The sequence below is a fragment of the Anomaloglossus baeobatrachus genome, chromosome 2 (genome assembly GCF_048569485.1).
Source record: "Anomaloglossus baeobatrachus isolate aAnoBae1 chromosome 2, aAnoBae1.hap1, whole genome shotgun sequence".
NCBI classification, from domain to species: domain Eukaryota; kingdom Metazoa; phylum Chordata; class Amphibia; order Anura; family Aromobatidae; genus Anomaloglossus; species Anomaloglossus baeobatrachus.
The window spans coordinates 665,377,475-665,389,585 of NC_134354.1; the positions used below are offsets into that span (position 1 = coordinate 665,377,475).

At 44.4% G+C, this 12,111-nt stretch overlaps 1 protein-coding gene across 1 annotated transcript in view; it reads right to left on the reverse strand.

Annotated features, from left to right (window-relative positions):
* Positions 1 to 12,111, reverse strand: part of B4GALNT1 (beta-1,4-N-acetyl-galactosaminyltransferase 1) — a 350,827-nt gene that overhangs the window by 190,010 nt on the left and 148,706 nt on the right. The window contains exon 2 of the mRNA XM_075334473.1: positions 1,689 to 1,892. Coding sequence (XP_075190588.1) covers positions 1,689 to 1,891 — 203 coding nt within the window. The 5' untranslated portion in view covers position 1,892. The remainder of the gene's footprint in view (positions 1 to 1,688; positions 1,893 to 12,111) is intronic.

The window sequence follows — 12,111 nt, forward strand, 5'->3', positions numbered from 1 at the left end:
GTTGTTTTATTATTATTATTTATTATTATTATTGTTATTATTATTATTATTATTATTTGCCATGTTCACTATATGGTAAAGCTGACCTGTAATTATGATTCCCCAGGTCAGTACAAGTTTATAGATACGAAACATGTATAGCTTTACTTTACCTAAGTGGCGAAAAAAAACCCAGAAATGTGTAAAAAAAAAAATAATAGCGCTTTTGTCTCTCTTTTCTGACACCCGTAGCATTCTCAGTATCTGGGGCTCAGTGATGGCTTATTTTTTTTATGTCTAGAGCTGACGTTTTTAATTGTACAATTTTTGGGTAGATGTGCTGTTTGATGGCCTATTATTGCATTTTAATGCAATGTTACAGCGACCAAAAAAACAGTAATTCTGGTATTTTTGTTTTTTTTCTGGGGGGGAGGCCGGTTTACATCCTTTACCTATCAGACAAATTGATTATATATTTTGATAGCTCGGGCATTTCTGAATGCGCCAATACAAAGTATGTGTTGGGTTTTTTATTGTTTTCTTTTCATTGGGGCAAAAGGGTTTGAACCTTTAGGTTTCTTATATTTTTAAACATTTCTTTTTACTTTTTATTGATTATATTAGTCACCTTAGGGGACTTGAAGCCTGCATTATCCAATTACTTCTTCTGCTCAGAGCGATGTTTCAACATCCATCTGAACAGCAGAAATACTCATCTCCTATGAGTGCCGGTATTCACGGGAAGCACGTCATAACAGCAACAGGGGTCATCATCTGACTCTCTGCTGTCATGTCAACCCATTGGCGTCCTGTGATCGCGTCGGGGAATGGCGCGATCCTGAACGGCGAGTGTTAGATCACAGTGTCAAGAGTTCTGATCCACCTGCACCTGTGAACAGGACATGTCGGCTGATCAGATCAAGAAACGTGTAGAATAATGCGGCTCGCCGCGCAAGCCTGCATTAAAGGGACAGATACAACCTTGGACGTATAGGTTAGAGTTGAGCGAGTACCCAACTATTCGTATTCACTATATTCATAACAAGTACTATCTAATACTTGCGTATTCATTCCAAACAGCGTGTGCAATGCAAGTCAATGGGGAAAAACTCGCAATGTAACAAGTAACCCAAATGCCATACTATTCGTGCGAGTAGCAAATAGTACAGCATTCGGGTTACTCGTTACTTTGCAGGATTCCCCATTGACTTGCATTGCACACGCTATTCTGAATGAATATGCGAGTATTAGACAGTACTCGATATGAGTATAGCGAGTGCGAATAGTTAGGTACTCGCTCAACTCTAGTATAGGTACGTCCGAGGTGGTAAAGGAGTTAATTAAAACATAACATACCAACGAGAGACAAAAAAACACAATAAAAATACATGTAAAAACAACACACATAAAAGCGCAATGATAAAAATGATAAAAAGCTCATAGAGAATGTAGCCTAAGGCCGTGTGTATAGGATGAAATCGCTTAGGTGATTGATTCAATTATTGTGCAGCAAGACAGTCTGGATTCACAATTTCACTCCCTCATACTCATAAAGCCTTTGTATATTGCATTGCCAACCCGAGGCTTCACCATTCTGCGTGGGGCTTTACAGCAATATCTATTATTACACTTCAGACAAGGCCGACCATTCACACAGCTGCCTACTTTCTAATATTCACCATTCACACTGAAAAATGCTGAATACGTACTCTAGCACTTCATTTTTCCATTTTAAAGCTATCCCAGAAAACTTTTCAAGTGGCTGCACGAGACTGTTATCCAGTACATCTTCAGGAGCTTCTCTATTCCAGACGGCTACCACCTTCTCAGACTTGTTCCACATGTGCAAACAGAGTAAAGACACTGGCACAAAGACGACCACCGTGAAACACAGCTTCCTATTGGCCCGCATTCTGTAAAATAAGGAGAGGAGAATGGTAAATTGTAAATTCTTAGCGGCTATACTTAAGAAAAAAAGAACAAGAAGGACGAAAATATATAATATTTATTGGACATCGCCACCAAAAATGTAGCCTTGTACTGCAATGTCCCCATACATTTCAATGGGGTAAATGCAAACATTTTTAGATATAAATACTTGCTTTTAAAAAAAAACAAAAAAATATTTTTTAGCAATCTTGATAAAAACATAAACACATATCTTCTGGGGAATTATGACCAAGTTTTAAAGAAAAAAAAAAATCACAGTCTGGGAAGGCCCATTCATTATGTCTTATGGCCCAACAGTAGGGCTTGTTCACGCGACCATATTGATCTGACATGTGTTATCCAATTTTATTGGCTAGCATGCTGTAACGTCTGCTCTTGACCACAGACTCAAGATGACTGTCACGGACATACTAGGGCTAGCCACCAAGCTGGCAGGATCTCAAGAACCCTGAAATCCTTTAACCCCTGTACAGGGATTTGGAATTACACAAGGTCCAGGGGATCGCTGCCCATGGAAGGCTGCAATCCAGGAAAGAGTAATCGTCAGGCAGGGTCCAAACCAGGAGGCACAGAAAGGGCCAAAATCATCAGGCAGGAGCGTAGTCAGGAAATCAGGCAGAAGTCAAAACTGTTTATAGCAGCGAGGTACAAAAACCGCAGGCAGGAGAGTAGTCAATGAGCAGGCAGAGGTCAAAACACAGAGATCAATAGTCAGAACAGAACAGGGACCAGAAACTAGCAGGAATACAAAACTATATCTGGCAGTGACCAACAGACAAGAGGGGGGATTAGAAGGGTGTGGTGTCTTCCCATTGGTGTAGCTGAATGGTGGTATCTTCAGCTGGAAGACACACACCACCTACAGTCAGCCAGTGGTACTGCAAGTCCCAGTGAAACACAGATAAGTGGATGAGCAGAGCCTGCGCCCACCAGAGCCACTGGCACTGACTCCTCTCCTATCACCAGCACAGTCCACGGTGGGAATATGGCGGCGCATGGTGACCGAAGCAGAAGTTGCAGGAGCGGACTCCGGTGAGGACGTGACACACGTGGCCGATGTTATTCCATAGAGCAGTGTAGATGACTGATTTTTCCGCTGACAGAATCTGCCTATGAAAAAATCGCAGCATACTGGGATTTGACTCTGAAATCGGAAGAGACTCACCCATTGAAGTCTATGGGTGCAAGAATAAAATTGTACGCCATAGTATGGAATCCAATTTTTATGGATATATTACAATTCTGTAGCACAGGAAACTGTAAATGGCTCTGTAAATACCGAGTAAAAAAAACAGAGTGCATACAGACAAGAAAAAAAATCTTCCCACTTTTTTGGATGAGAATCAGATGGATTTTTTTATTCTGTCGTATGAATCTAACCTCACACGCTGTGATTTTCTTTTTCATGGACATTCTGTCAGGGAAAAAAAAACTGTCATCTGTACTGCCTTATTGGATGGCTCATATCCGATTTTTACAGTCATGTGCACAAGTCCTGAGTCTGTAGATTCAGCTGGTGATGAACATACAATGGGACTCCAGAAATAGCTGATTGAGTATAACAGAATATGTAATCAGTTTAACAGGAAAAAACTGGACATAGAGATAAAGAACTGTCACAGTGACGAGAAACCAGCATGACAGGGCTAGAAAAAGCAGGATCCATACTCATTCATACACTCATACAAGGGTATCTCATTAAATTAGAATGTCATCAAAAGTTAATTTATTTCAGTTATTCAATACAAAAAGTGAAATACATATATTATATAGAGTCATTACACACAGAGGGATCTATATCGTGTTGTTAATGTTGATAATTATGTCTTACAGCCAATGAAAACCCAAAAGTCATTATCTCAGAAAATTAGAATTACTATAAAACACCTGCAAAGGCTTGCTAAGAGTTTAAAATGGTCCCTTAGTCTGGTTCAGTAGGTTACACAATCATGAGGAAGACTGCTGACTTGACAGATGTCCAGAAGGCAGTCATTGACATACTCATAGAGTAACACCTCTGGGAAAGGCCACGTACCTAGTAGTGAAGTTAGTAGGACTCTCACCTAGTGGAGTTATGCTGGGAGCAAAATATCCAGAAACACTTGCAAAGTAATAATAGGTGACCTCAATTCTCTGATCTACCAGGTCAGATAATGTAGCAAAAGTGAAGAATTCAAGAGTTACAGATGGTTGGTGCCTGCACCCCAAAGAAATTAGGAAACTTCTCTGTGGATAGGATGTTTAATAGAAAGTGCAGAAAATAATGGGTTTCAGAGACGGACCATCCCTTCCATCAGGTATACCAGTGGTATACCTATATACACACACAAAAGGGAGACCTGTTAGTCCCCTGAAACTGGAAACAGATGGCGAGGAGCTTGTCTTAATCTTCAAAATATATTTTCTTTGAAACACCAGAGCACTTCAGAGAAATTTCCTGTATACCAGATTACAATCATGCAGCCAGGCTCTGATTCATGCTGCCCGAATTTTGGGCAACATGAATCTGGTGATGGGCTCCATATTAATATCATCATCTTCAGCAGCAGATGTTTCTGCGTAAACGAGGGATGTGCTGTTGAGAACAATGCATATTCAATGTGTGACGCTAGTGTCTAATGTGACCCTAGTCTCTAGATGGACAAGTCATGAGACAGGGTAGTCAAGCGTTCTGGGGTCTGATATCAGGATAACACTTAAAAGATTAAGAGTATAGACAGAGGCTAAGGGTACGCTCACACGAGCGACAAAAACGGACGAGAGCAATGCGAGAAATTCTCGCATTGCACTCGGACCAATACTAGTCAATGAGGGAGAGCTGTTGGTCAGCTTTTCTTGCATCCAGATTCTGGATGCGAGAAAAGCGGCAGCATGCTGTGATTTGATCCAGAATACGTCCGAGGTTTGCCAATACAAGTCAATGGGTGCGAGGAAAAATCGGATGTCACACGGACGGCACACGGACCATCCTAGCGACATCCGTTTTTCTAAATACAATCCTATCATGTAGCTCAGAACACTGTAAATTCTCCTGTACATGACTGTAAATGAGTAACAGCTGCTGTGCAAAAAAAACGGATTGTATACTGACAGCATACTGACAGCACACTGAGTGCACACTGATGACAAGTGAGAAAAATTCGTACGACTCTCCCAAACGAGAATGGGACCGTTTTTTAATACGTTTGTGTGAGTCCAGCGTTAGTCAGGTAATGGTCCAGAGTCAGAAAACCTGGAGAATCGTGGATCAGAGCAAAAGGACAAGGCAAAAGGAAGGTTAGATGAGGTCAGAGGTCTGACAACAATGATGAGAACACCAAGTGCAGATATACAGTCTAAAGCACCACTGAGCTGAATGCTAAGTAAACTGCTCAGCTAAGTAGCTGGGCAATCAAGGGAAACAGTAACACCTTCAGAAACCCAGCACCTCCCAGTAAAGGATTGGACAACTCAGCTGTCACTCAAAACATGAACAGCTCAGCATGCCCCAGCTCTACGTTGGATGACTGAGCTGTCACTCACCTAAGTGACTGCTCTGCATGCCCGGATCACAAATTGGAGGAATTGAGACACTATGTGCACAGAAAATTATATTAACAGTTGTTTTGGGCACATGAAGGTGCAGTTGGTCTCTTAAATCAGGCTTTTAGACGACTGCCGATTGGCTTCATATAGCCAGTTTCCAATGGTTTAAAAACCGCGCTTGGTAAGTGTAAAAGTGCCATTAGAGCCAAGTACCTTTTATAAGTGATGTCTTCTTTGCTTGGAGTTGTTCTCCTCACTTAATTCTTCATCTGGTCCTGACACAAGGATGACTTTTCACAGCCACAGCTCATTTCTCGAAAGAAATGAAAAATCCTGGCACTCAATGTTGTAGCAAATAAATGGCTTTATTCCAGCTTCATTGTCTGGACGCTTCAGCTCCTACCGAGCTTTCAACAGCCGTGAAGATTGTGTGTTACAACATTCAATAAATAGTAACATCCAAAGGAAATGACATCATCCGTAACACCAGTGACTTTACAAAATTATAGGGGAAAAATCCTTTCAGTTATTTATGGAATTTAACAAATGTTTTTTCTTCTAGGACTGAATACATGATATGAATTAATAAACTAAACTGATCCGGTATATGTAAGGAATGACCCCCATATCTATTTAGATAAAAAGTACTAAGAAGTTTTTTATATACATGTATATATTATTATTATTATTATTATTATTATTATTATTGCTGCTCAAAAGATGTATACTGTTTGTAAAAAGTTTCTTGTTCTTGTTTTGATTTGTCAAATGATTCTTTTTGTGTGTGATCATTTTGTAAAGTCACCGGTGTTACGGAGGATGTCATTTCCTTTGGATGTTACGATTTATTGTATGTTTGAGCACACAATCTTTACGGCTGTTGAAAGCTCGGGAGGAGCTGAAACTTCTACATCAGGGGTGGGCAATTTATTTTCCCATGGGGCCGCATGAGAGATTGGGATGGTTTTAGAGGGCAGGACTAATATAATTAACTCCGTTCTACCCAATGCTGTATATAGTATCTATACTATCCCTTCATAAACAAACAATAGGTTAAACAATACTAAGATTCAATGATAATATGGAGGACCTAATTACATCATTATTTAATGATGAGATGATGAACTTTAATGAACTTGTGATTGTTCACTTTAGAAAATTGTCAACTTTTACAGTGTTTAAAAAACTAACATCACATTTTGACCTAAAATAGCAAGTTTTTCAAAGACCGGCATCCCGGCATATGATCAGATCTGGGTATGACTTGTATATAACCACCCTGTATCCACACTTACTGGATGCGCTCTACATACTTATGTGCTCATTAAACCACTTCAAAAGGAGCCTTAGGAAAAGACATCTCTGAGGTCACGGATCTTGGCAGATACTGCTACACGGCAGGTATGTGGGGCCAGCTTCAGTGTCTCCCTCGCGCCTGATATCAGCAGCAAAGGCGGACACTGACAGCTTGGGGCCCCTGTGCAAGAAATTGTACCTGGGCCCCTCCCTCCCTTCTATGGCGAAAGAGCTGCATATATCACTACATCACTACACCCCTCATATATTAAACCTGTAATATACTACATCGCTACATCCCCATATACCACACCTGTAATACACTACATCCCCATATACTACATCACTGTACCACCCATATGCTACACCTGTAATATACTGCATCACTACATCCCCATATACTACACTTGTAATATACTACATCACTGCATCCCCATATACTACACCAGTAAAACTACATCACTATACCCCCATATACTACACCACTATATACTACACCTGTAATATACTACATCGCTACATCCCCATATACCACACCTGTAATACACTACATCCCCATATACTACATCACTGTACCACCCATATGCTACACCTGTAATATACTGCATCACTACATCCCCATATACTACACTTGTAATATACTACATCACTGCATCCCCATATACTATACCAGTAAAACTACATCACTATACCCCCATATACTACACCACTATATACTACACCTGTAATAAACTACATCACTACACCCCTATATACTACACCTGTAACATACTACATCACTGCATCCCCATACACTACATCTGTAATAAACTACATCACTATACACTACACCTGTAATAAACTACACCACTACAACCCTATATACTACCCCTGTAAAACTACATCACTACACTCCTAATATTAGTCACCAGTTACCCCCCCATTGTCCCCTCCTCAGGTTATTAGTCACCACTCACCTCTCCCTCCTTATTGTCCCTTCCTCAGGCACCTTCATACAGGCCCCCCGCTGAGCCGCTTCTTCTCTTGTACGGTACCTGGCTGCACCGCTGCTGTTCTTGTAGGGGCCCCCGCCGCTGCTTCTCTCTGTACAGGCCCTCGCTGGTGCGACTTCTACTCCTGATGGGCGGGAACTTTTCAAATGACACACACGCGCGCCGTACATCAGGGCACGTGTGTCACATAGAAAGCTGCTGGGCAGAGAACAGATTCCTGCGTTCCGCTGCCTACACTGTGCGGAGCTTCAGGATCGCTCCCTGCCCAGCACGCAGCATGTGATGAGGGCGATATGGCCATGGCCTCCGGAGCCTGGAGCTCCGGACAACAGGTCAGATTGCCCTCATTACTGACCGGCAAGCAAGGGCAGGGAGTGATCCTGAAACTCCGCACAGCTAAACGCAGGAATCTGTCCTCTGTTCCCTGCCTGGCACCTTTCTCTGTGACACACGCGCGTGCCCTGATGTCATCAGTATGGCGCACGTGTCATTTGAAAAGTTCCCATCCGGCAGGAGAAGAAGCGGCACCAAACCTCAAACTCTGACCTAAGACGGGCGGGCCAGTCACAGATAGTAGGCGGGCTGGATGTGGCCCGCGGGCCACCCCTTGCCCAGGTCTGATCTAAATGGTGAAGCTTAAGGCCTCTTTTACACATCAGTTTTTTTGCCATCATTTGCAATCCGTCATTTTATGAAAAAACTTATCCAGCACTGGATCCGTTTTTTTCTCATTGACTTATTTTAGCGACAGATGGCCTCACGTTTCATCCGTCGAGCGACGGATCCGTCGAAAAATGTTTGTCCGGATGACAGAGCCGACGTCCACATGAACGTTTTTTGTGTGCGTCGAAAAAACAGACAGCAAATTTGTAGACACCAAACATGTATAGTTTTACTTTTATCTAAGTGGTGAAAAACAAATTCAGAAGTTTGTCCAAAAAAAAAACAAGAAATGCGCTTTTCTCTACATTCTCAGAGATCTGTAGCGTTCTCATTTTTTGGGATCTAGGGCTCAGTGAAGGCTTTTGTTTTGTGTCTTGAGCTGGTGTTTTTAATTACACAATTTAATTACATTATTTTTTTATTATTAATTATATAATTTTGGCATTTGGATTTTTTTTCTCGCCACGCCGTGTACTGATCAGAATAATTGATTTTATATTTTGATAAATTGGGCATTTCTGAATATGGTGATGCCAAATATGTGTACTTTTTTTTAGTTTTATTATTATTGTTTTATTCTCAAGGGGGGAGATTTGAACTTTTAGGGTTTTTTTTTTATTGTTTCATAATTTTAAAACACTTTACATTTTTTATAGTGATTTTACTAGTTCCCCAGGGGAGTTTATAACTGCACAGTCTGATTAATAATAAAAAAAGAGAATTTTGTTTACTTACCGTAAATTATTTTTCTTATAGTTCCGTAATGGGAGACCCAGACCATGGGTGTATAGCTTCTGCTTCCGGAGGACACACAAAGTACTACACTAAAAAGTGTAGCTCCTCCCTCCTAGCATATACACCCCCTGGAAAACCAAATATAGCCAGTTTAGTGCAAAAGCTGAAGGAGGACAGCCACCCACAAGTAGAGATAGAGCAAAAAACCGGAACAACCGGAGCCTCTGTCTACAACAACAGCCGGTGAAAACACACGGAACAAGAAAACTGCCAACAGGCAACAGGGAGGGTGCTGGGTCTCCCATTACGGAACTATAAGAAAAAGAATTTACGGTAAGTAAACAAAATTCTCTTTTTCTTCATCGTTCCTTATGGGAGACCCAGACCATGGGACGTCTCAAAGCAGTCCATGGGTGGGAATAAACAGAAAACTGAGAAGTAGGCGAAACCTAACTTCACAAATGGGCGACAGCCGCCTGAAGGATGCGTCTGCCCAAGCTCGCATCTGCCGAAGCATGAGCATGCACTTGGTAGTGCTTCGAAAAGGTATGCAGACTAGACCAAGTGGCAGCCTGATAGACCTGCTGAGCCGTAGCCTGGTGCCGGAAAGCCCAAGAGGCACCGACAGCTCTGGTCGAGTGTGCCTTGATCCCCAGCGGGGGAGGCACTTGAGTACACTGGTAGGCATCGGAAATGGCCAACCTAATCCAACGAGCTAGGGTCAGTTCAGAAGCCGAGAGGCCCTTGCGCCGACCTGAGGTCAGCACAAAAAGAGAGGTGCACCACCTAAGAGCAGCTGTGCGAGACACATAGATCCGGAGCGCCCGCACCAGATCCAGAGTATGCAACGCTTTTTCAAAGCGATGAACAGGAGCCGGACAAAAGGAGGGCAGGGAAATATCCTGGTTAAGGTGGAAAGGAGATACCACCTTAGGAAGAAAGTCCGGAGTCGGACGGAGAACCACCTTGTCCTGATGAAAAACCAAAAAAGGTGACTCCGAAGAGAGAGCAGCCAAATCAGAGACTCTCCTGAGGGACGTTATGGCCACTAGAAAGACCACTTTCTGTGAAAGACGAGACAAAGAAACCTCCCTAAGTGGCTCAAAAGGGGGTTTCTGCAAGGCCGTGAGGACCAGATTAAGGTCCCAGGGATCCAAAGGCCGCCGGTAAGGCGGAATGATGTGAGATGCGCCCTGCATGAAGGTGTGCACCTGAGCCAGTCGGGCGATACGCCGCTGGAACAATACTGACAGAGCCGAGACCTGTCCCTTGAGGGAAGTGAGGGATAGTCCTAGCTGCAGACCGGACTGTAAAAAGGACAGAAGGGTCGGCAGGGAAAAAGACCAAGGAGCATGGCCGGAAGAGTGACACCAGGACAGGAAGATTCTCCAGGTCCTGTGATATATCTTGGCCGAGGAAGACTTCCGAGCCCGAGTCATAGTGGAGATGACTTCAGGAGGGATACCAGAAGTCGTCAAGATCCAGGACTCAAGAGCCACGCCGTCAATCTGAGAGCCGCAGAATTCTGGCGGAAAAACGGACCTTGTGAGAGAAGGTCTGGACGGTCCGGAAGATGCCACGGCACCTCTACGGACAGGTGGAGCAGGTCTGGATACCAAGCTCGCCTGGGCCAGTCTGGAGCAATGAGGATGACCCGACGGCCCTCCATTCTGATCTTGCGCAGGACTCTGGGCAAGAGAGCTAGAGGGGGAAACACGTAAGACAGACGAAACTGGGACCAATCTTGAACCAGCGCGTCCGCTGCAAAGGCCTGAGGATTGTGGGAGCGAGCCACGTAAACCGGAACCTTGTTGTTGTGCCGGGATGCCATTAGATCCACTTCCGGAGTGCCCCACTTGCGGCAGATTGTCCGAAACACTGCCGGATGCAGAGCCCACTCGCCGCTGTCCACGGTCTGACGGCTGAGATAATCTGCCTCCCAGTTTTCCACGCCTGGGATGTGGACTGCGGATATGGTGGACTTGGAGTCCTCCGTCCACTGAAGGATGCGTTGAACCTCCAACATTGCCAGGCGGCTGCGTGTCCCGCCCTAGTGATTGATGTAGGCAACCGCTGTCACGTTGTCTGACTGGACTCTAATGTGCTTGCCCGCCAACAGGTGGTGAAAGGCTAAGAGAGCTAGAAGCACAGCTCTGATTTCCAGCACATTGATCGAGAGGGCTGATTCGGACTGAGTCCAAGTGCCCTGCGCTCTGTGGTGGAGATATACTGCTCCCCAGCCGATTAGACTGGCATCCGTGGTGAGGATCACCCAGGACGGGGCCAGGAAGGAACGTCCCTGAGACAGAGAGAGGGGCCGAAGCCACCACTGAAAGGAGCCCCTGGTCTGTGGCGACAGAGCCACCAACCTGTGCAAGGAGTAAGTCCTCTTGTCCCAACAGCGGAGAATGTCCAGCTGCAGAGGACGCAGATGGAACTGGGCAAAGGGAACCGCTTCCATTGACGCCACCATCTGACTCAGCACCTGCATTAGGTGCCTGATGGAGTGACGGCAAGACCTCAGCAAAGAGCGCACCGCCAGATGGAGGGACTGCTGTTTGACTAAGGGCAGCTTTACAAGTGCCGGCAAAGTCTCGAACTGCATCCCTAGGTACGTGAGACTCTGGGTCGGAGTCAGAGTGGACTTGGGTAGATTGACAAGCCACCCGAACTGGACTAGAGTGGCGAGAGTGAGCGAGACACTCCGCTGACAGTCTGCACTGGATGAAGCCTTGACTAGAAGGTCGTCCAGGTAAGGAATCACTGCCAACCCCTGGAGGTGCAGAACCGCAACCACTGCTGCATGATCTTGGTGAATACACGAGGGGCCGTGGCTAACCCGAAGGGGAGAGCAACGAATTGGAAATGTTCCTCTCCGATTGCAAAGCGTAGCCAACGCTGGTGTGAAACTGCAATTGGCACATGCAGATAGGCATCTCTGATGTCGATGGATGCTAGGAAATCTCCTTGG